Genomic DNA, 26,104 nt, shown 5'->3' with positions numbered 1-26,104 from the left:
TGAAGTCTGGTGGATTTTGTATCCCAGAGGTTTGACTAGAAAACTGAGATTTTCCAACTCTGGATCCTTTAGGCTTTGCACTGATTGTCATCTACTAGGGTCTTAATCTTCTGTAATTCTGAGCAGTTCAAAAAGTCATTCTCTTGCCATGGTTGAGAAGAATGAGCCCTCGTGAGGATGAGATTTAGAGAGCCTTAATGAGAAGGTGTACATAAGTCTATGTGGCAAAGAGAATACAGGAAAAGGGCTCTGTTGATGAAGCCAAAACCCTCCTGAGAGCAGCTGATTCCAGAAATGGAAAATGAAACCAGTGGCATTTTGCCTATTTGTTCTGGGCATCATTCTGGGTGAAGAGATGGCTAATTTTTCTCTGAAAAGACTAATCAGTGACAGGACCCAAGATAGTTATTGTTGCTGTAGAGGGTGCTTCACTCTGTGACCTTCCTTTCTGAGGACCATCACCAGCAACATCCTTAGGTCAAAGGCCTGAGCATCGTCACAGGGCTAGATAAAGCCTAATTCCAGAAGCTTAGTATAGAAGCCATATATGAATGTGGTTCCCAAACGGACTGAAGCTTTGGGGACTGCAAATAACATCACATGGTTGGGCCTTCCATGCTCCCGCCTTGACATTTTCTATGTTATGCAAGGACCTTCAAAACCTACAGGCTGGTTGTATTGTGATCCTGATATTCTAGAGATGAATTCCATATGCAAGTCATGCTTGAGCTCTTCCTGTATGAAACCAAAGAGGTGATTCCTATTCTACCATAAGCTTATTTAAACCAGGGAACAGGGCTTGGCTAGCATTCTCAGAATTTTGCCCAAGAAAAGAAATATTTTCTAAGTCTGCCTTATCAAATATTAACTAATAGTGCAAGCTCTAACGTCAGACTGCCTGAGTGTAACCTCTGGTAAGATTTATAGTCTTTCTGCATTTTTCTCTCACCTATAATGTGGGTATAATAATCATAATATCAGCTTCATAAAGCTGTTGGGAATTAAGTACTGTCTGTACTATCTAAAGCACTTAAGCCGACATGAATAAACATTTGATAAATGTTTCTTGTTTTATACTTAGCACTTGAGAAAAGCTCACTCTGCATTTTCTAAATCCTTAAGATGTTTTAGGAGAATGGGAAGGAATCCTACTAAAAGATATATCTCACAGATAAACTGAACTCCAGTGGGGCAAAGCTAACTTCCAGATTGCTTTGCAAAGCATCTGCGAAGCTGGGACTAGAAATTAGCCCTAACTTTGCCTGCTGGGCTTATAAGAAAAGCAGATTGAGACTGGCTCAGGCTAGGTTGGCTCAGGGGCTGCCAGAAACTCTCTAATGCCTAACAAATCTGTTTCCTCTTCTTTCTATGCACTCAGCTAGACTATGTTGCCTGATTTCTCTTGCAATTAGGTGTGCTCATTTGAGTTCTAACCATTAGAATAAAGAGGAAGTCATGCACCAATTCTAGACTTGGCTCATGAGTATTTCCCACGTTTGAGTTTTTATTCTTTCTCCATCTGCTAGATGAATGGAGAAACACAGAGCTAACTGCTGAAGATATTAGAACCATTAAGTGGAAGAAGATTCTTTCTGAAGAAGAGCCACTCAGTGAGAAACTCCATATTGGGTTGTGAGATGAGTGAGAATTCTGGCTTGAGTATGGTAGAATTTGGAGGTTTACCTGTTACCTCATCTAGGGACAGCCTGAGAGGGGCTCTACCTGCCCATGAGTGGAGGAAGGGTGCATGGTGTGGCAAGATAGGAGAACACCAAGAATCTTCTTCGTGGAGTTCAAAAGCTTCTCTGAGAAGGAGGGCTGCCGGAGGTTGACTTGGCAACCCTTTGGCAGCCCCCTTTGTCCACTTTGGCTTCACAAGGTGAAAAATACTAAAAATGACTCAAAACCCCTTTGGTTTTCTGTGCCTCTGCAGGGCCTGCAGTAAAGTGTAATAAAAGCAGAAACTGTGAGTAGGAAGCATCTGAAGTGGGCAATGCCGTTAGGCTGGCCCGTAAAAGATGAGTGCTATGAGCAGTAAAATGAGCTAAGAAGGAAAACATGATGAATTTTTCTCGGCTTTAAGCAGCAAGATCCCATTTCACCATCCCACATGGCACTGTGTGCCTGGCTGGGAAAAGCAAGAGCCTCTGTGCAAAGCCTGACTCAGGGAGGGTGGCAGTTGAGCCTATCCCTGGGGCCGCAGCTGGGGGAATGGAGTGGGGTGGAGGTGCTGGGGGATGGGAGGGTGCAGCTTGATTTCTTCACCACCTCCCAGGCCCTACTGACACTCGCCAGGTTGAAGGTTCCCACTGAGACACTGGAGGAAATCCTGAATTGCCCAAGTTACACACCAAGGACACCTCACATAGGGAAAAGGAACCCAGAGGTCACGGTGCCAGGAACAGCAGTGAGAACTTTATGAGATTTGACTCAAGCAAATGAATATCCTCTGCTTCAACTCCACTGCCATAGCTCATTATACCACACAGAGAACATGCGTCTTTACTGTGCTGGCCCCACCCTCGCACCAGACACCTTCCTCCTCTTCAGTTTACGCAGTTTCCTTGAATTCTTCGAAGTACAATTCAAGTTCAACTTTCTCCGTGAACCCACCTCTTTTTATTATAGTCCCTATAAATCTCATTTTTGGAAAAATATAGTAGTGGAGAGGCCTGAGTTGGAGCTTTGCCTTTGTTACTTGCAAGCTCTCTGATGCTGTGCACATTACTAATCTCTGTAAGTTTCAGTTTCCCCATCTATGAAATAGGGATTGAAATATAAATCCTATAGGGTGGCTGCAAGGATTACAGGATATTACCTTGCATAATGTGTTAGGTGTAATAAACACTCAATAAAAATTAGTTTTCTTCTGAAATTTTGCAGCATGTATGGTCTTTGCCACCAATTTAATACTTTGATTGTTCACTGTTTCATATGCATGTGGTTTGACTCCTCAACCAGGGTAAAATCTCCTTCTAGAACAGAATGTCTCAGATCGTTATAGACTACCAAGCCATATTTAATATTTTTGCTTATTAATTACTCTTCATCATTAATCTGATTGATATCAACTGGTTGGTTGATCATTAGTTTTAACCTTTTACAAAGTTAGATAAGAAAGTGCCTCTCATCCTCTAAGAAGGTCATGAAAATATGACTTTACTTGGGCTGTATAAAAGAAAGATTCATATTTTTAAGAGTCTCTAAATGACTCCAGTCCCAAGAGTACTTAAAAAAATTAGTATCAATGCTGCAAAGCTATTATAAAGACAAAAATGCGTGGCCTCCACTGACACAAGACCTCTAAGAAAATGTCTGTATTTGTACTAGCTCAAATGTCACCGTCTGAGAGAAGCCCTCTTAGAAAATCCTATCCAAATGAGCCTTCATTCTCGTTGGCCAGTCATTCTCTATCATTCTATTAATTTTAATTTCCCCAAAGTCATCATTGCAATCTGAAATCATTCATTTACCTGCTAGTGTATTCAATATCAGTCTCCCATCAGACCATGAGCTTCTTAAAGACAAGAACATGGCTGGTGGTTCATTGCTACATTCTCAGTGCCTAGAGCAATGCTTGATAATGAGCATTGAATAATATTTATTGAATTGAACCGGATGAAGCTTAATATAGGTGTAGGGAATGAAGCTACTGTTGTTGATCATAACAAAAAAGCTTTTGTGAAATGCATATTTGTGGCTGGGTTCCCTTGGGAAGACAACTACTCTCCTTTAGCTTGCTGAATGCAAATTGGTGCAACAGAGCTTCTCTGAAATCCTCAAAGTACTAAGCAATGAATTAAACACTTAGCATCAACCAAACAGCTCTGCTCTTGGATCTCAACTCTCAAAAATCCCACTAATGAAAAACTTTTCTATAGAAAAAGATATTAATCTATAGGCTGTAAGAAAGTTCTGAATGTCTCCATATTTATTAAATTGCTACTTGAATTGAAATGCTATCATTTTTCCTCCAACACTTATTCATTTTATGTTTTGAAATATTATTTTGTTCTTAACCCGCTATTTCTTACTTCTATAAAAATTCTGAGCATCCTTCAAAGCTCAATTGAAGTTCTGCCTCACCAATGATAACAACCTCTCCTTCTTACTGTAAGCATCTTCTTTGAATTTCCAGAGCATTTTATATCATTGACCTCATTGTGAATGGCTGCCTAAAAAGTGAGCCCTTTCAAGAAAGAAATCATGGTGTGTATTTTTTTATCCTCCATTATGTATAATGGATGCTTGCTAGCTACTATTTAAATTTACATTGATCTATCACAGAATGCCATATGAAGAACAATAAATCTTTGTTAATTTAGGGGTAGCTTTAACTTGTAGTAAATAATATTATCTAGCCATGCAACCCTTCTGCACCATCCTTAAAAAATGGCTTTGGTCAACAAATTATACAATAAGTATGTGTTGAGATTCTATAATAGATCAGGAACTATCCTAGATATTGACGATGCAAAGATGAACAAGATAGCCTTTCCCACTACAAAAATGAGCAATTATGGAGCATCTTAGACTATGGAAGAATAATCCTTCTAATAAATAGCCCTTTGTGTATAATTATTGTGTAATCATTATGGAAATTACAATAAATTCTCACTTTTGTGAACGAGAATTGCATAGAGCATATTCTTCACAATTCTTTATCCAGTTTGTGTTTTCAAAAAATCATTTTTATTACTTTTTCAGGTATACATGGAAACATACGCCATAATTCAGATGTAACTAACTTGGATTGTTCTAATTAACCCAAATTACAAAAATGTTTTGTACTTAAAATTCTAAATGATTATTAAAATTATTATTCTTACTATTGGGTGAAAACATGGAGATTTCTATGTCAAGTTTTCTGATGGGTGTACTGTGATTATCTACTATCCCAGATCTCAAAGGGTGTTGGACCAGTAAACAATGTTGGTATGCTGCTAAATAAAAAACAATAATAACAACCACAAGCTTCACATGTAGTTGTTTTTGTTATACCATTATGAAGCCAAGGGGTGATGCAAGATTTCCAAATAGGAGTGGTTTTCTAAGTTTTGAGGCATGCCATGCACAGAGAGCCGAAACACCATGGAGATACTCAGTCGGTCATTGTCCAGCTATTTTGATCTGATGGCTAATAGAATTAACTAGCATGCCACCCTCTGGAGTTATTTATAAAACTAAAGCAATGATTAAGTTTTGGTTTGCTCTCCCAAACCAAACTCCATTTCCAGTGAATGGCTGTGGTGGTTGGCAACCTGAGCCCCCCAAATCAAACCCTGGTTAAATGGGTCAGTGAGCAACCAGTGTAACTGTCCACCAGCAAAAAGTCTGGGATAGAAGCAAAGGCAAGAGGTTTCAAGTCCTGGCTCTGCTGTTTCCCAGCCATCTAGAAACGGGCAGGTAGGTCACAAACTTTATCATTTACTTCTCCATTTGCAAATCAATACTTCCTGGCCTGTCCACCTTTCATGGTTATTGTGAGGCTCCAGTGGGATAATATATGAAAGTGCTTGTAAATGGCATGGTCCTAGCCTCTTTACCATTCTCCCCATGCTGCAGTGATGCATTCAAGGAGGAAAGTGTATACTTATGGTTCAACACACCAAGCAAAATCCAGCCTCAGAGGCACTCTCACCTCAATCCCTTAAGATACGTCTTCTTTCCTGATTGTCCAAGTGCCTGTGGTGCTGCTGAATGACAGGGCTAATTGCACAGACCCTAAGGTCAGATTGTCAGCTTCATCACTTGGTTGAATATTTAACATTTTATAAGCTCATTTCTAGATCGATAAAATGATGATTCAAATATTATCTATCTCACAGCATTGTGGGAGGGTGAGATCATCACGTAAAATACACGGTATAGTATCGGGGGCACGCGATCACAATGACAATTACTATCGGCCTCACACAGGTTTCTGCAGCTAATACGAAGGCAAAAATCACACTAGAGTCAGAAGATCTGGTTTCAAGTCCTCATACCCTCTGTGACAGGCTGGATGATGCTGCAAAAGTCATCTAATCTCTCTGGAAAACAGTTACTACTTAGAAAAGGATGCTTATATTCACTTCATGGGGCCTATATAAAGATCACATAGAGTAATGTATATAAAACTTCTATACTCATTGTAAAGCATGAGGAAAATGCGCAAGGCTGTTATGTGACTTTTCTGTATGAACAAACATGCAGAAAACAATTGCAAAGATTTTATTTAGCGGCTTTCTGTGCTTGGCACTTAGAAACAGAGTTCCGTGCATAAGGGCAAATTTTTATACACCTTTCCTTCATACATATTTTACATACCCTTTTATTGCCCCCTTTTTCATATTCATAATATTGGATTCCCCACTAGGCACATAAATACATATATCTACAACACCTCAAAACCAAAAATCTTAATAATATCTGTATTATTTTACTTGGTATTATTTGCATTTCCACACCATTTTAAAATTTTAGCTTGCACTAAGCTTCACTTGTTTTCTTATCATTAAGAGATTTGAAGGGAAAGGGAACAATGAAGGAAAAAACCCAAAACTTCAAAATGCAATGAACTATTTGATAAAAATGGAGATCTAAGGACAGGTAGAAGGGTATAGAAGACTCATCTGCAATTCCCTGGGACATGAGGGGACTTTTCCTGCCACAGGGGCTAGCGGGCAGGCATGCTAGGTCAGGTGTTTGGACCCAGCACGTGGAGGCCAGGCCTCTCTCTGTGGCCTCTGCTCTTGGTATCATCTTCCGAGATTATAAAACTCTTCCATCTTCACACCCTCCTATTTCCCTTCCCCTGCCAGGCTGTGAGCTGTGGAATCAGCACTTCCCACATGGTGCACCTCTCTTCTGGATCACAGTGGTCAGAGCTGTGGGATCAGCACTTCCCACATGGTGCACCTCTCTTCTGGATCACAGCGGTCAGAGCTGTGGGATCAGCACTTCCCACATGGTGCACCTCTCTTCTGGATCACAGTGGTCAGAGCTGTGGGATCAGCACTTCCCACATGGTGCACCTCTCTTCTGGATCACAGTGGTCAGAGCTGTGGCATCAGAATGCATCCCTTGCTCTGTCCCTCTCACCCATGCCCTGACCATGCTCAGTGTCCCAGAGAAGTTTACTCCTCAGTAACGCCATGATTCTTCCTATAACCTGCAGTGGGGTGGGTGGGGTTTGGGAGGACAAACCAAAAACACATCTCCTTGGTGAATTAAAACTCTCATCACTGCTCACACTCTCTCTCAGTCTTGCTCTCCACCTAACACTTGCTCTCTATTCTTTCTGTCCCTCTTGTCTTCAGCTGCTCTTACTCCCTCTTTCCACAGGCACCACTGGGAATATCAATGATAGCATACAAGTGAAGACAGCCAAAGTTCAAAAGTAATCTTTTTCCAGAAGCCAAGTCCAGATGTCGTACTGATCTCTTTCTACTCTCATCCACGGGGAGGGTCTCCAAGATACACGGTTCATTCGAGAAGCAGAGGAAGTTGCAGGAGAGAATGGCTGGCAGCTACTGCTGGCCCACTCCAACTAGAGTTGTACATAGACAAATTCTTGGTGAAAGTACCCATTCTGGACCTCCCTCCACAGAGTCTGCCCAGTTCAGAGTCAGTGTGCATGTATGTTTGCGTGTGTATGAATTGTGTATGAATATATATGTGTGTGTGCATGTATGCATAGGTAGGTCTGTCCGTCTGTGGGTGTGTAACTTTTCATGGCTGCCACACACTAGCATCTCCCTTATCATTATGACGAAGTGATTATGCGGTCTCTTCAAAGGCCACTCTGGAACAGACAATGCTTTATAAAACTAAGGTCTGGGAAAGCAGGAGAATGGCCACTGAGTTGTGGATGATTCTACCGCAAGTATCCTTCAGTGGCTTAAAGGTGTCCCTTGTTCTTGGGTATACGTTTTCCTCCAGGAAAAAAAAAAAAAAATACACAGTTCCTGTTTTCCAAAGGCACTGGACGCCCAAAGAGGAGGATCTGCCCACGGAGACTCTGGGGCCTTGATTGTCATATGCTCCGTGGTATTTGGACTGGCCTTTAAACCATGTGCACGGACATCTGGGAGGAGGAGCCTGGAACTGCCCCGTACTGCCGGCCATCACAAGCGTTGGTTGCCTGCTGGTTATTGGGTGAAGGACTAATCATGTGCATGCTGTGCTCCATCCCTGAGGGCAGGTACTGCCTCTCTCCAAAGGCCCCATTGGAAGGAGAAGAACAGAGTAAAGTGCTTTGAGAGGCGCTCAGTTTTTCTGGGCTTGCGGCTAGCCTAGGGGAGGTGGGGAAATTGTATCCATACAGGTTGTAAGGGTTGTGAAGGGAGAAGGCATTGTAGGAGCTCTGCTGCATGTGACTGCCCCCGAACATGTGTGGTGATGAGGAGCTGGAGGCAGCATTGCCTGCCTGCATGACATACTGAAACTGGGAAGTGGGGAAGGACCCCAGCTGGCCACCGTAGGCTTCCATCTTGCTGTTGCCAGGCAACGAGGGAGGAGTTGGTATTCCTGAGATCAGGGATGGAGTCCTCTGAGGCATGAAGGTTTCAGAGGGCTGAGCGGCTGAAGAGGTGCCACTCTGGAGCCTGTTGTAGCCACTGTCACTCAGCCCTGGGTAGCTCTGCAAGGCAGCCATGTTGCTTCGGGCACATGGTGGATAATCAGAGAGGTTTAGATTACACAGCTGGCTCTCTCGGCAGCCCACATTGAAAGTATTGGGGGCCAGGTGAAAAGTTGGAGGAGAACAGGATGGAGATAAAAGATGAGAAGAAGCCGAAGGGGATGGTGTCCCAGTGCTGGAGGTTGTTGGGGAAGTGCCTGTGCTGCCTCCTGAAAAATAAAATGTGAATACTAGTGAGACAGAGGCCTTTTAAGATGAGTGAGTCTAAGTCAAATCCAAGCCACACAGAAGGTGCCTTCAAATGTCCAAGATAAGGCTGACTCTTACAGAACCATTTTTCCTCTTAACTCTGCAGACCTATGCTAAGTGATTCCACCTGTGGACACATACACAGTCATACAGGCATATACATACACATACATACACATTCCAGAAGATGATGACTAAAAGCAACACTATTTTTTTTAATTTCTCTCTGTAATAGCCTTAGTAAGTCCTTTGTATAAAAATAACAACAAACCTTCCAAGATTCATGTTGCCATTTCTCACCATCAAATTCCCTTTCTAATAAGACCTCTGGGAATCACCCGTGGGGGCTGCAGAACAGCAAAGATTGCTGCCTGTTCCTTTCCTCTGGTAGCTTCGTCCCAAAATGATGCCTACCAGATCCCATCTGACAAAGGGCTAATACCCAGAATCTATAAAGAACTGAAACAGATTTACAAGAAACAAACAAACAACCCCATCCAAAAGTGGGCAAAGGATATGAACACTTTTCAAAAGAACACATATATGAGGCCAACAAACATATGAAAAAAAATGTTCATCATCACTGATTATTAGGGAAATGCAAATCAAAACCACATTGAGATACCACCTCACACCAGTTAGAATGGCGATCATTAAAAAATCTGGAGAAATTTAATGGCAATCATTAAAAGATGCTGGAGAGGATGTGGAGAAATAGGAACACTTTTACCCTGTTGGTGGGAGTATAAATTAGTTCAACCATTGTGGAAGACAGTGTGGTGCTTCCTCAAGGACCTAGAAATAGAAATTCCATTTGACCCAGCAATCCCATTACTGGGTATATACCCAAAGGATTATAAATCATTCTGTTATAAAGACACATGCACACATATGTTCATTGTGGCACTGTTTACAATAGCAAAGACCTGGAACCAACCCAAATGCCCATCAATGATAGACTGGACAAGGAAAATGTGGCACATATACACCATGGAATACTATGCAGCCATAAAAAAACGATGAGTCTGTGTTCTTTGTAGGGACATGGATGAATCTGGAAACCATCATTCTCAGCAAACTGACACAAGAACAGAAAATCAAACAGCGCACGTTCTCACTCATAGGCGGGTGTTGAACAATGAGAACACATGGACACAGGGAGGGAAGCATCACACACTGGGGTCTGTTGAGGAGGGCCAAGGGAGGGACAGCGAGGGGGTGGGGAGGTTGGGGAGGGATGACATGGGAAGAAATGCCACATGTAGGTGACAGGGGGATGGAGGCAGCAAACCATATTGCCATGTGTGTACCTATGCAACAATCCTGCATGATCTGCACATGTACCCCAGAACCTAAAGTACAATTAAAAAAAAATACCATTTTACTCAGCAATCCCATTACTGGTTATATACCCAAAGGATTATAAATCATTCTATTATAAAGACACATGCACACGTATGTTTATTGTGGCACTGTTCACAATAGCAAAGACTTGGAACCAACTCAAATGCCAATGAATGATAGACTGGATAAAAAAAAATGTGGCACATATACACCATGGAATACTATGCAGCCATAAAAAAGGATGAGTTCATGTCCTTTGCAGGGACATGGATGAAACTGGAAACCATCATTCTCAGCAAACTGACACAAGAATTGAAAACCAAACACTGCATGTTCTCATTCATAGGTGAGTCTTGAACAATAAGAGCACACAGACATTGGTAGGAGAACATCACACACTGGGACTTGGGGGGTGGAGAGCTAGGGGAGGAACAGCAAGGGGTGGGGGGATTGGGGAGAGATAGCATTAGGAGAAATATCTAATGTAGATGACGGGGCGATGGATGCAGCAAACCACCACCATAGCATGTGAATACCTATGTAACAAACCTACATGATCTGCACCCCAGAACTTAAAGTATAACGGATAATAAATAAATAAATAAATAAATAAAATATGCTATCATGAGAAATAAATACATAAATAAATAAAATATATTGTCATGGGGGAAAAAATAAAGACCTCTGATGTCAGCATTAAAAATCCACTAGCTCAGCTTTTCCCATTCTTAATGGAAATGCATTAAATTTGTATTTTATTCAAGGGCTGTTGCCTACTTTGCCATTTTTAGTCTTCCAGCCAAACACACAGGACACCAAAGCGGGACCCTAATCTCAGAGGAAATGTGGGTAATGGGAAAGAGCGCCAAGTCAAAATTGAGGCCAGGGGTGGGGGGCAGAGCAGCGGAGCCTGGCGTATGAGACGGAAAATGCATCACATGAAAGACATTGGGAACACAATTATAAGAGCTACGTCAGAATAAAGCAAGGCTAACCCAAAACAAATTATTCTGAACCAGAGGCTCTGCTGATCTCCTTTTATGGGATCATGCCCAGTTTCGGAGACTGAAATAAAGACTGTAAATGGAGTCTCTGGAGTTTGGATATTTATGAGAACAAGAGGCCAAACAGGTCTTCAACTGACCTGAGAGTCAGGAGATCTGGGTCTGCTCACAACTCTGCCACACTAAGTGCCCAGGTAGCCCTGGGCACATCACTTACCCTTTGCAGGTTATGGTTTCTTCATCTAGAGATAAGGAATTAAGTTAGATCAGTGGTTCTCAGGCATACAGGACCTGGCAGCTTTTAAAAATGCTGATGTTCCAGGATCCTACCTTGGATAAACTAAAGGATCGTTTCTGGGCATGGGATCTCTATATCAGTATTGTTTTAAAAACTCCCCCAGATGTGTAGCAGTGCTTAAGAACCAATCATACAACCCCAGTTCCTCATTTCTAAGTACTCAGAAACGCCCTTCCTAAACTGAGTGTGCATGAGAATAAGCTAGATGGCTTGTTAGAGTATAGATTGCTTACTCCATCCCCAAAGCCTCTGATTCTGTAGATCTGGGGTGGGGCTGAAGAATTCTCATTTCCAACAAGTTCTCAGGTGATGGTCCAGAGACCACACTTTTGGCTAGAGGACCTCCAGATTCCTTTCATTTCCAAAAGTCCTTGAATCTGTATTTGAACAAGTTGATCTTATGATGTGTGAATATTAGAGCTAGTCAGGTGGATGACTCATCAACAGACTAAGGGCCAGTTCAGTCCAGCCTACCTTATTGTGTTGTTAGACGGTTTAAGAAGGCCAGTAATGACCTTTACGAGCCTCCTCTTTCCCAAGGTCAGGAAGCAGCAGTGCAGGAGCCGCTTCCTGTCTCATCCAATGGAAGTTAACAACATGGCTGAGTGCTGGGCTACAGGGCCCTTCACTTGAATTCTGGAAAGAGCAGCTGCTTTGTCTTCCATAAGGAATCTCCCATGATGGAACTTCCTCCTTCAGAGCAAGGTTAGGACTTTCCCAGCATTGTCAAGAGCTGTTATTCCCCCAAGGAATGTAATATCCTTTTGATCACCTACCACTCATGTTGGGACACTCAGAAGCTGAGCATTAGAAATGGGTAAGAGACATTTTAGGTAGAAAAGAGCAGGAATAAGGTTTTTCTCAGTGAATAAAATGTTATAAAAACTAGGGCTTGGAACAGTGGCTCATGCCTGTAGTCCTAGCACTTTGGGAGACTGAGGTGGGTGGACCACTTGAGGTCAGGAGTTTGAAACCAGTCTGACCAACATGGTGAAACCCTGTCTCTACTAAAAATACAAAAATTATCAGGGTGTGGTGGTGGGCACCTGTAATCCGAGCTACTCGGGAGGCTGAGGCAGGAGAATCTCCTGAGCCCAGGAGAAAGAGGTCACAATGAGCCAAGATAGTGCCATTGCACTCTGGCCTGGGCAACAAGAGCAAAACTCTGTCTCAAAAGAAAAAAAAAAAGTAGCAGGATTCCAGAGACACTGGAATACAAAGAAACCATCTATCCACAGTATGCTGAGAACGCAGGCGTTCCAGATGGGTCATTTAAAACACATTGCCTTCAAGGAGGAACCCAAAGTTAATTTTTAGCAGGAAATAAAAAGCTTTCAGTTTACATCCATGGACATAGGTAGTAGTGCTGGCTAAACAAGTAAAAATTTGGCTCTTGTTATTACAATAGTTTCTTCAGAGGTAAACTTTGACAAAGCCTAGCAAATAACAAAAGAATTTCAAAAGAATTCCCCCAATGAACTTTCAAGGAAGAATTGTATTTAGATATAAATAGCTGCTGATTTGAGTCAATTCAGGAACTTCTCCTTTCTCATTTCTGATCCTCAAATTAAAATCCTTTAATCAAAAAAAAAAGTAAAATGAGTTTTATTCCGCAATTTGAGACGAGGCCAACATTGTAAATACTGCTGGGAGAAAGAAGCCAGCAGCTGGCCATGTTGAAAAAAGCCCTGAGCCTGATTCTAGGCCTGTTAACGTCTGTCCAACTCATGATCACTAGCAATGCAGGCCACCTCTTCATTCTCATTAGCTGTGAAATGAGGGGCTTGAATCAATGGGCCCCAGGTTCTGTCCTTCTCAGCATAATACCTGTAACTAAGGCTTCAAGTAATATAAAGTGCAAATGGCCAAGAACACGTACTTTCCATGGAACTATTTTAATGTAATGGAGGATCTCTGCCAGGAGAAGATTCTAGAAGGAGGAGGAAGAACATTTCATCTGTCTTATTTTTATACAGTTGAAAGGCCAGCCCTTCTGTGCCTTGCAGAAATCTCAAGGATTCACTGCAACTGTGTGATGCCTCTTTGAGGCATCCTACACATTTTCCTTATTTTCCACTCTAAATGCCATGAGCTTTTTTTCTGAAATACATGCTATGGCACAAATGGAGAAACTTGACTCCAGCTGTAAAGAGATTTGTGTTTTATGGGATAGGTATCTGATCACTTCTCTTTGAAAGCCCATCCTTCCTCTACCTGATCTGGTGTTTAAATGGTCCCTGAGGAGACCACGTGTTCAGCATGCATAGTGTCCTGTTATAGGTATGTTCCATCAGGCACTGGTCCTAGCCCTGCAGCAGGAAGTGCACAATGGAGCAGATGACTTCCTACAACTCTAAATGGTTTTCTCTGATGGCACAAGATGGAATGCATGGTACTGATTTAAACCCTCAATTGGTTTCACTACAAAAGAAAAAAAAATAAGAAGGGAACTATTAACAAGTTACAGGGATTCCTTCTGAGCAGATGACAGGCACATGTTAAGAAGTTTGTAGTCAGCTTGCTTGGGATTTTAAATGACATTCACTGGAAATGAGACTTGGTGGCCTGCTGAGCTTGAGTGGGTGGAAGCCTCCATATGAACTACTGTTTGAAGGAGGTGCAAAGACAGAAGGAAGTGTCCAAGAGAAAGTCATCTTGCATTCATTCGCTTTGAAGAAATGCTTTTATGTGCATAAAGTACTCAATACAGATAATAGCTATTTTTCAAAGTCCCCGTAGAGAGAGAGAAGACTATGGTAATTCATTTTGCAGAGAAGCAAACCGAGATACTGACAAGTCTTTCTCCTCCTATGATCTAACAGCCTGTCAACTGTTAAACAAGTTTGGGATTTCCAGCCAAGTGCAAAATAAGCACAAAAAGGGAGCCCACCCTCCTTGTGCATTTTCAACACTTGGCTGACTAGAGATTCTCATCGCAAAAAAGGGCAGGGTGGAAGGCCAGGCCAGGCCACACTGGACACAGGAGGGTCAGAGCTGCTTCTCAAAGCAAGCATGCCTCTCTTCCCTATTCCCTCCTCCCCTCTGTATCTGCCAGGTCCTGAGTGTTCTGAGCATCTTGACAGACATTTTATTTAATGGTCAATTGTGGACTATAGGGTCAAACAAACCCAGTTCCAATCCCAGCTGTCTTACTGATTAAGGAAAGAACCTTAGCAAGTTAGCATCTCCATGCCTTTTACGTTGTTAAGGAATTGCTAATATCTACTTGAGATGTTTTGAAAAAGACATAAGATATAATAGTATATATTATGAAGTGCTCATAACTGTATTTGGCAGGCATAAATTATTTTTTTTAAATTTTTAGTAGAGATGGGGTCTCATTATGTTACCCAGGCTGGTCTTAAACTCCTGGGCTCAAGCAATCCTCCTGTCTCAGCCTCCCAAAGTGTTAGGATTACAGGCGTGAGCCGCTGCACCTTGCCCAGCACATAAGCATTAAGCATTGTCTTCCATGATAGAAGGAGGAGAAAGGAACTTGGGTTCTGATTGCAATGGCTCTGAGGTGTTGGCCTGTTGGCGGTGAAGCTGAGCATCTCGGCCTCTCCACACACTGAGGAGCATTATGTTGCAGCAGCAGGTACATATTTGTTGTCACATGTTAGAGGAATCTCTGTCACTGTGAACGATGGAGCACTAGGCCAGGTAGCAGCCATGGCCCTCCCTGTGCCATCTTCCCAAAGGCTAACCTAACTCTGCTTCCTCTCAATTATCTGTCCCTCCTCCCCCACTTCCACTCCAGGACAAGAATGGGCTGCCCATATCTCCGACTTTCCTCAGATCAAGCAAAGTGGAACTGACAGAACATAAATAGCTAGACTGGTATCTTTCCCACTATCCTGAGAGGTCTTAATTCACTTCTGAGAAGTGATTAAAATATAATGTCCTAAGTAGCTTAAAACTTTCAGGAGTTCTGTAGCAATTGTAGGGTCTGCAGGTTCTGTAGGATCTATCTCCTACAGCCCCAGATCCCTTCATCTTATTTTACCCATGGGTCAACATGAGGTGGCACACATGAAAATTCGTATGTGACATTAACTTGCTCCAATATCCAAGGCTAACAGCCAAAACAACCAAAAGGGATGCATGTTTAGCAGTGATCTCATATAAGGACAATAACCTAGAAAATACTTTTTTTTTTTTTTACCATGAAGACAAGTTAAATGTGAGCATGAAAATCCTGAATACCAAACCTGCTGACTTTTGCATATTTAAATTGATCATTTCCAGATTGTAATATGAGGGCTTTCACATACAGTTTCCTTTTCGATTTATTTTGTTGTGCTTTTTTTCTTCCTCCCCCCAAATTGAAAAACAGTAAGACCAAACCCCATCTGGGCTATTAAAGAATAAATTTCCATGTAATTACTTGGTTCCATGAGCCAGACTCTTCTCTCGAATAATTCAATGGGATCTGTCTCTGAGGAGTGCTGATTCACAGTGCATCCTCGAGAAGCCTTCTTTGAGGCTTTCAAACAGGTAAGAGGTAAAATGTCAGCACCCTATAGACTGATTCCAGAGAAATCATTTTATACCTATGACATTCCATATGTGGACTGCAGCATTTCCTCACTTTCCATTAACTTAATTGTTTTCTCTGCTACTAATGTTTTACTGCCTTCCTTGAGGCAGTATGTATCTGTTGTTATCTTCCTTTAGAATTAATCTGCTTCTTTCTGACAACAGTACTAGTGTTCCCACTATTAAACACCTTCTCCCACTCTCATGCCTCACCTCTACCTGCAGGGAAGGCATGTGACTGAGACCTGGACAATCAAAGTGTCATATTCCCCTCACTACACTAATTACAGATGACTTGATTAAGGACAATTAGACTCAATGAGATTTTGGTATAAATCTTAGGTGAAAGGTACATGACTTTGCCCATCAGATGTAAACCTCAAAATAAGTAGGGCCAGGGGTTCAGCATGTTCACACCATAGGAAACCTGAGAATAAAGTCAGCATGGCAGAGAGCACAGCTGAGAGACGGAGTTGATGATCTTTTATGGGTGCCTACATTAAGCTTTGCCTAAAATTGGCTATTTGAGTCATTTCAGTTTCATGAACCAATAAGGTTCTTTTTTGTTTTGCCATTTGGGTTTGATTTTACTTATAACAGTAAGAATCCTAACTGATATAGCTCCCATATTCTATAGGTAATTTCACTGTGAATCTGAAGGGGTAGGAATATTAAGATAAAACTTGAAGAGAGAGAAATAAAAATGAGGATGTAGGACTAGACTATGAACCACTTTGTCAAATAGAAGCTATGGATGATTCCTTCCTAAGACATGATAAATCACCTACCAGTAGGAACAAGGGATTTCAGCTATATAAATACACATCTAGCTCTGTAAAAAAAAATCTGATAAGATAGCGACTTTACTTTAAAAAAATAATAATAATCTCTTAAATGGTTCCTGGGCTCATTCCGATCAATAAGAACAGGCTAAACAATGAAGTGAAAATGCTGATAACTTTTGAAGGTGATTTTTTCATATTTGTGTTCATGACAAATAAGGAATATACTGTACAGAATAGAAAAACAACAGCTGCTGGGTTTTTTTTTTTAAGTTTTCTAGAAGCTTAGTAGAAAGAAATGCACATATCTAAGCAAAAAGGTAATTCAAAAACCAATTATAACCCCACAAATGGTAAGATAGAAGAGGAATATCTAAAGACATTGAAGCGGCCATTCTCTGATAGGTTTGTAAGATGCATTAGATAAGACATAAGGAAGGATATGTAAACAGAAGCAGAAAAAACAATGGTATGATCTTGTGAGAACAACATTAGGATGCCCAGAATTAAGTGAAGTTTGTAGACTTCCCTGAAAGTCATACCCATGCTTTTTCTCCTACTGGGTTTATTTCTTTCAAACAAAGTATATCACTTTAATTTCCTCATCTTGTCATTATTCCTGTCCTGAGGACTAAACATTACCCACGAAAACATGAGAAACACCAATGAGTGAACAAGTGACTCTTACTTCTTAGTGTTAAAACTTCAAGGTCATTTTATTCACTCCCCATATTCTATGCACTGATATATGGATTCCTGAGACCATAAGTAATTGTTCCCGACTTACTATCCTGTTATTTTCACTTAAGAATTTTGGGGGCTGGGTGCAGTGACTCATGCCTTAATCCTAGCACCTTGGGAGGTCAAAGTGGGCGAATCGCTTGAGGTAAGGAATTTGAGACCAGCAAGGCCAACATGGCGAAACCCCATCTCTACAGAAAATACAAAAATTAGCCAGGTGTTGTGATGTGCACCTGTAGTCCCAGCTGCTGAGGAGGCTGAGGCAGGAGAATCACTTGAACCCAGGAGGTAGAGGTTGCAGTGAGCCAAGATCACACCACTGCACTCCAGCCAGGGTGAAAGAGCAAGATTCTGTCTCAATAATAACAATAATAATGATAATAAGTTTGGGGCACTTTCTTCACTGCCCTTTACAAACCTTATTTTCTTCCTGGTATCTGATTTTCTGTTCTTTATTTTTTATTTTCTAATCATCATGCCCTTCAAAGTTTATCCTGAAGTTGTCTCTGTTTAGTTGATTTTTGCCAAACACATTGACATTAGTCCCTATCATATAGAACACATCAGAGTTAATTCACCTATTCAACCACTATTTGAGTGCTAAATATACCCTCAACCAACAGAGAGTGTTTAGAGCCAGAGATTTAATCATGACGGGAAAAAATGGAGAGAAAAATGTGGATAAGAGAAATTAATGTAAGAATGACACAAATGAACAAGAGCTCACCTCAAGGAGACTTGGCCTACTCTGAATGGCAGGGAATTTCCCCCAAGGAAGTGATATTTAAACTGTGATCTCAAAGACAGAGGGTGCTAAGACAGTAAGTGGGTAGGAAGAAGTCTTTTAGGAAAAGAGAACAATGTGGCAGGAAAGAGCACACCATGTTTGAGAAAGGGAAGTAAGAGGAGTGATGCTGGAACAGGAGGAAAAGAGGAAAGGTGGCATAGGCTGAAGCTACAGTAGTAATAATAGCAATGACAAGGATGATCATAGAGAACGTTTACTGAACACTCAGCAAATCCAAGGCTCTTTCCTAAGCACTTTACATTCATTCATTCTCATTGGTATTATCTCCAGTTTGGAGGTGAGGCAGCAAAAGACAGAACATGCAAGGTGTTGCAGACAATGTTAAGGGATATGTCTTTCATAGGTGAAAGTAAACTGTGGCCATTGAATAGCTTTAAGCGGATTGGGCATAGAAGGTTGAGGTGCAGGCTGGGCACGATGGTTCACACCTGTAATCCCAACACTTTGGGAGGTTGAGGCGGGCAGATCACAAGGTCAGGAGTTTGAGACCATCCTGACCAAGATGGTGAAACCCCATCTCTACTAAAACTACAAAAATCAGCCACGCTTGGTGGTGGGCACCTGTAATCCCAGCTACTCAGGAGGCTGAGGCAGGAGAATCACTTGAAACCGGAAGGTGGAGGTTGCAGTGAGCTGAGATCATGCCACTCCACTCAGCCTGGGTGACAGAGGGAGACTCTGTCTCAAAAAAAAAAAAAAAAAATATTGAGGTGCAAACCTGTGTTTTGAAACAAAAGACTCGTTTCAATATGAGGAATGGCTTAGAAGAAAAAGTGGAGACTATGGAAGGGATTATGGTCATGCAGTGAGAGGTGACGTTAGTACAGAGTGGCATGGCAGCAAGGAAGGTAAGAGATGTGGAGAGATGTGGACAGATTCAAGGTCTTAGGAATGGCTGGCCACGAGGGTAGGACAGGGAGGGAACCTTCCAGGACGTAGAGTGTTCTCCTTTGCTGTGGAGAGGGCACCAGGCTGTGGGGCAGATGATGAACTCAGTTTTGGACATTTTGAGCTTAAGAAACTTTGGGGACAAAACAAAATACGTCATTAATTACTGTTTGTTTTAGGGGATTGAATTGAAATGCTCTTTACCCCTTATCAGGAGCTCTTCATGTTTATAGTATAAGCCATGTTGCAGAATTGGGATATTGTTCCTCTATAGCTTAAAAAAAGGAGTGCTTTAAAAAAATTGTAAGTGACTATACAGTGGTAAGCTGTTCGGATGGGCATTATTCCTCACCTCAGTGATGAATGAGATCTGTATAAATTGACTACGTTTTCATCATTAGAGTGACGTCACAGTTCAATGGCTCGTATCCACTGAATCGTCCTTCTTTCCCAGTATCTTACTTGTATAACTTTGTCGGTAGCTGACCCTCTCACTAACCAACCTCAACTAATACAAGTCAAACTGGTGAAAATTCAGTCACCAATAGAGACCCTCATAATCGTAACTTTTCAACTGCCTGAAAAACACTGCCACACCCAATGGCACTGAGCTCTGTAGTGATGTCTGCCAACTCTCTTGGGCAAAGGAGGGCTTCTGTAAATGGCATGTCCCTCATGTCCACAGATGGAGATTTGACGGTTCTGGTGTCATTGGTCCAGAATGATTCCTTTTAGAACAACAGTGATTAAATAGCTTGAAGTCACTGCCAATAAAACTCTCAGTTTTGGCCACACAAATAGCTCCATTACATACATGAGGAAGTTGAGGCACAAATTTTATTCAAGGATATACATCAGAACAACAGGATTGCACTGCACATAGCTATAACTAACCTGGACTCTTGTTTCCTTTTCCTTCTATGTTTTTATTGCCTCAGTCACTTTCTGCAAGCATAGCTTGTCTGGATAGTTCATTTCCTCCTTGTCACTAGCAATGTTCAGGCAGAAGCCATTCCTGAGACAGAATATTCATCTCCAGAATCTCCAGCCTCTCCAGACTCTCCAAGCACATAAATATTCTTGAGTCTAACTGAAGACATCTGAAGACCTTATACTTGATTTATAAAATATATATATATATATATATATTGACCTATTTAGAGCTAATGCTCAAATTGTTGAACAATAAACCATCAATAGGAAGAGTAAACTAAAATCTTTGAGGAAAATCAAAGCTGTAGTAAGAAAGAATAAGAAAAATAATGTGGTGGAAGGAAAGCTGTCCTGTCAAATAGATCTGCTTTGGTACACTCAACTCAGTTCTGCCACCCCTTAACTACATTAGCTAGACCAGACTTGTCCAATCCATGGCCCAAGGGCTGCGCGCAGCCAAGAATAGCTTTGAATGCAGCTCAGCACAAATTTGTAAACTTTCTTAAAATATTAAGAGATTTTTTCTTTTTTGCTGAATTTTTAGCTCCTCGGCTCTCATTAGTTTTAGTGCACTTCATGTGTGGCCCAAGACAAGTTTTCTTCTTTCAGTGTGGTCCAAGGAAGCCAAAACATTGGACACCCCTGTACTAGACTGTCATGCCCCAGTTACTTTTTTGTGTCAAAGGCAGAAGATGAGTCTTCTCCCTAAAACAACTATTTAAAACACTCTATCCAATGTGATTTTAAAAATAGAAAGATTTGAATTTTTGCAAAACTGTGGCTAATTTACCTAGTGCTTTCCTCAAAGTTTTATCAGCAGATGAGTCTTAATGCCAAGAGAAATAAAAGACGGCAACCAAGGCAGGACGAAAAAAGCATCCTTGACCTCAACTAGCCAGAAAGACAGATCCAGCTCACCAGTAGCACCACAAAATGGTCTAGGACTGCTATGTGACATGACAGATATTTATGTGCTTGAAACAATGAGGTAATGTGGACAATTGGTAAGTCAGTCAATATTTGACACCAATCTTAGGTTTGGTGACAACACTTTCAATGAAGTTCCCTTCATTAAAAGGGAATTACTGTAGAACACAGGGGCTACCACTGCAGTTTCCACTAGTTCATCCCTCTCTATTCCTTCTAAGATATAAAGCAGCTCAGCACAAATGGCTATGTCTCTTCTCTTAATTTTATAAGTGATACCGTCCAGAGTCACTGAAACTCTTAGTTCTTAAAGGAAGAGGGAATGGGTGTCATTGCTTTTACATCCTTTGTTAATGTCAAGAAACCAAGCCACATATTTTTTAATAATGAGAATCTGGATCAACTTCAGTGTATATTTCAAAATATATTCCAATTAAACTATTTAATAGAGTCCTGGCTTTTTCTCTAGCCCTATTCCATCACCATATGTATCCAACAATTCAAGTTCTTTCTCCTCTTCCGATAAAAATGAGGGTCACTGAAGTGTTTTGAAAGTTCAGTTTCTCTGAAACCATTGTTTTCAAAATGTCAATAATAACCCTTCATCCTGGTAAATTTCTAGTATAAGTACCATGAAACCTACTATGCTGCACAGCTAAGTAACCCATGCAGGCTTCCTGTGTCTGTCCCTGCCTGACGGCCACCCTCAGTGATCACTCCATATCCATATCCACATCATCATCTTCACGTTCAAGGCCCTTACGTCCCTGCAGGTAGACATGTAAGAGGAAGATGTGTCAGGATCAAGGCATACTGCCTTTCTGATGATTAATTATTTAAAACATGATTAGACTATTTCTTTTCAGAGGGTTCTGGTGAAGTAAGTGATCCAGAATTTCCATCTCTTTTATATTCCCACTTCCCTTAAGAACTAAGAGTTCCAGTGTCTCTGGACGGTATCACTCATCAAATGAAGAAAAGACATGTGGTCTAAGATGAAGGCTGGGAGTGGTTCTGCCCACCTGAGCCACAGTGCCAGAAAGTGATCTCATTCACTGTTCATGGGTACATACTGGGTACCAGGACCTGTGGTAGACCTTGGGGACACAGCATTGAACACAATTGTCCCCACTAATGCCTGCCCTCAGGGACTGGTGATATCCCTGCCAACTTTCTTCGACCAGCCTCCATGATACAAACCCCTGCTTAGCTAGAGCTTGGAAAGGCAATGAGTAAAGCAAGGGCAGATAAGCAAAGAAGCCGCCACAGAACTAAATCAAATCCATCACATATTTTTGTCTACTCAGCATGTTTATATAAATTTCCTCACACTGAAAAAAAAAAATCTCTCTCTTTTGTAGGTGAAAAAATTGGCATGCAGGCATGGAAGTAAATTGTCCCCAAAGTTAGAGAATTCATTACCATGAAAGGTGAGGGCCTAGATTTTCCTGACTCCCTTTAAGCCTCTATCTCTTTTCCTTTCTTTTTTTTTTTTTTTTTTTTTATTTTCAGATGAGGTTTCACTCTTGTTGACCAGGCTGGAGTGCAATGGTGCAATCTCGGCTCACTGCAACCTCCACCTCCCGGGTTCAAGCAATTCTTCTGCTTCAGCCTCTCAAATAACTGGGATTACAGGCGCCTGCCACCATGCCTGGCTAATTTTTGTATTTTTAGTAGAGACAGCTTTTCACCACATTGGCCAGGCTGGTCTCGAATTCCTGACCTCAAGTGATCCACCTGCCTCAGCATCCCAAAGTGCTGGGATTATAGGTGTGAGCCACTGTGCCAGGCCACGCCTCTGCCTTTAATGGCCATCCATGAGGGCCTCAAAGCTGCGATGACACATTGAATAACCATTGACTCTGCTTCTAATCACAGCTTTGTAGGGAGGGATATATAAAAGAGATGGAAATTCTGGATCACTTACTTCACCAGCTCCCTGTGAAAAAGAATAGTCTAATCACGTTTTAAATAATTAACCATCAGAAAGGCAATATTCCTTGGTCCTGACATCTTCCTCTTAAGTGTCTACCTACAGGGACATAAGGGCCTTGAAGGTGAAGATGATGATGACGATGAAGACAATGAAAACCAGTAGTATTAAATGTTTCTATGATTTTAAATGCACTATCTCATTTAATTCAAGAATTCTATTTGATTCTATTTTTCCATATAACGTGAAAGATACAACGGGGTGTCAGAAAAGCTGAGGGACTTGACCAAGGTTACAAAGCTAGAAAGGATCCGTGATGAGAGCCTAGCCTAGACCTCGTCTGACTCTATGCTTTTGATCACTATGCTCACTTTAAACCTGACAGCTTTCAACAATTTAAGTTACAAACCTAATTCAGTGTGCAAAACGTTAGAAGTTCCCCTGAAAAGGGAATATAATATAATATATTACCAAGTTCTAGAATGGCTTTCCAAATGGCAGAACCACAAATTGAAAAGTGAGGCTTCCATCAATGGCAGCCACTGGATAGAAGAAAATGAGCTCAGTCTGTAAATCCTGACCAAATATCATCTTCAATCAAGAGGCTGAAGGAAACCCATCAGCATCTGGCTCTGGGGAGCTTCCACCCAGGTGCCCAGGTAGATGGGTGCTGTGGCTGGGGAAGCCACAGGCTAGACTGAGAAAAGGAGTTCAAATAAATCATGACCCATCTGGCCACAGGTTTTCCAACCTGAGCCACAAGGAAAGAAAATCTATAAATTGGATAAAAAGCATGAAGTTCAAAGCAGTAAGGGGAAAGTCCATTTAGCCCACCAACTGAAAGGGGTGTTGTTTTAGATAAGCAAAAAAGGAAGAACACAAGTAGCAAGGTTCAGATAGACTTTCAACAGCCCACTCTTCACTGTGAGACCTGATACAATTTATTCCCATTGTCCAGAGCTAAGTTTTTCCTCATCACAAAACTAGAATAAGAAAACTGATAAGGCTGTCATGAGGAAAAAATGAAGTAATTAAGAAGACCTCTTTAAATACCAAGGCCTATGTGAATGCTTAGCAATATTAATATCATCATTATCATAAATATATAACCACACTCTTAGGAAGGGAGAGAGCATTTTGAGTGCCAGATGAAATGCTACCTCTGGACCCAGCCTGTTTGCACAAGTGGTGATGCTTTGGTTATTTACAGAGCTCCTAAGTCCTCTTCATTCCAGGAGAACTGGTATAACCCATATCTTGGCCTGAGGCCAGATATGCTATATTCGGTTCAGCTCCCACTCTGTCCCTGGCCCTGTCACTAAGCAGAGGCCTTGCTCCAGGGCTTTACCTTGCTGCTTCTGCATGGTGGTGAAGTCTTCGAAGGTGAGTGTGCGCACAGGAGGTCTCCAGAACGCGTAAGTCTCCATGATGGCTTCAAGTCCAGTTCTGATGACAGAAAAGCCAGCAAAGGAGGTTATAAATAATCTCAAAAAATACATTGACTTTTTAAAGATCCAGAGTTGACTTTCTAAAGATCCAGAATTTAATTTATCCAAGTAAATCCAGATTACTTGTCAAACACGTAATAAAAACATAGCTAGTGAGAGCTATCACTGTCAGGGTAAATTAGTCTGGAAAAGATCAAGGTACAGTGATGCCGGACTGTAAGAGGAATAACAAATTAATCTAATTCAGATCATTTGAAAGCAAATGTATAACTATGATGGAATTTTATTCTGACCCTCTTTTAAAGGAGGCTTGGTCTGCAGGGGGAAAAAAAGCATGGTAAGTGTTAAAGGTCCAGGCCACTAATATCATGAGTACAACTGAGCAGAAAGTAACATTGATTGTTTATCTATCACAGAACAACATCAACATCATTGCCACAGTGCACTGACACAGCCTGACCCAGAGTCAACTCCTCACCTTGGGTATGTACAGAATCAATGGCACTGTCAAACTGCTGTGGTTGTAAAGCCTTCTCTTTTTTTTTGAGACAGAGTCTTGCTCTGTCACTAGGCGCCAGGCTGGAGTGCAGTGGCGCGATCTCAGCTCACTGCAACCTCTACCTCCCAGGTTCAGGCAATTCTCCTGCCCCAGCCTCCCAAGTAGCTGGGAATACAGGCGTGCGCCACCATGCCCAGCTAATTTTTGTATTTTTTTAGTAGAGACGAGGTTTCACCATGTTGGCCGGGATGGTCTCAATCTCTTGACCTCGTGATCCGCCCACCTCAGCCTCCCAAAGTGCTGGGATTACAGGCGTCAGCCACCATACCTGGCCTGTAAAGGCTTCTTAAATCAATAGAGATGAGTAAGGCAACAGAAATAAAAGGAGAGGTAAGCAATGAAGTAGACTTGGGTATCTGCTGCAATAAGACACACCTACCTGAAGATAAAGAAAGGGCTTGGTCTCAGAAATTATACTTCAGGCAAAAAGACTAATACATTTCTCTAAACACGTATCTACATTCTGGTAACCTAATAATCAGTCTTGTCTTTGACCATCACAAACTGTCAGAGTTCAGGAAGTATCCAATATTTTACAAGTACATTTCTTTAAGGCTTCTGGTTCATTTATATTAGAAATTCTATAAATTGGACTATGTGCACACTGTCTTTTTTACCCTTCAATTAACTATGTCTCTAACACGTGTGAGGTGCTGATATGCATCATTTTCACATGATTATTAAGGTTATCTCAGACATATTCTTGCTGATATGCAGACCCTCAAAACAAAATATCAGCTGGGGCTTTGTGTGAAGCTTTGAACACAGCTTCTAAATTCTGACTTTTCTTTAAAACTAGCTGCTTCATGTAACTAAATAGAGGAAGGAGAAGTGTGGGAACTATGAGAAAGGTGGGAGGAAAACGGGAAACAGCAGATGGCCTAAGTCTTTTCATTGCAGTCACTGGAAGGTGAGTGGTATTGCATCTCTTCCTGAAATGGATACGCTTTTCCTTTTGAGATAAAACTTCTGATGCCTGTGCTTCTTTCTTGGTAACATATTTCCAGAGTTCTCTTCAGTCTTACATA

General features: G+C 41.5%; 1 protein-coding gene across 2 annotated transcripts in view; it reads right to left on the bottom strand.

The window, feature by feature from the left end:
• Positions 1–7,710: 7,710 nt before the first annotated feature.
• The window catches only part of TBX15 (T-box transcription factor 15), a 107,285-nt gene continuing 88,891 nt past the window's right edge, over positions 7,711–26,104 (bottom strand). For both annotated transcript variants that reach the window (XM_032249589.1, XM_032249590.1), the window contains exons 7-8: positions 24,418–24,515; positions 7,711–8,832 (exon numbers count right to left, since the gene is read on the bottom strand). In XM_032249589.1, the coding sequence (XP_032105480.1) occupies positions 8,048–8,832; positions 24,418–24,515 (883 nt within the window). In that variant the 3' untranslated portion in view covers positions 7,711–8,047. The remainder of the gene's footprint in view (positions 8,833–24,417; positions 24,516–26,104) is intronic.

This window comes from Sapajus apella, unplaced genomic scaffold (assembly GCF_009761245.1).
Source record: "Sapajus apella isolate SASKATOON/1434 unplaced genomic scaffold, GSC_monkey_1.0 scaffold69, whole genome shotgun sequence".
Lineage (NCBI taxonomy): Eukaryota > Metazoa > Chordata > Mammalia > Primates > Cebidae > Sapajus > Sapajus apella.
The sequence above is the reverse complement of the archived record's forward strand: the minus strand, read 5'-3'. Positions and strand labels throughout refer to the sequence as shown.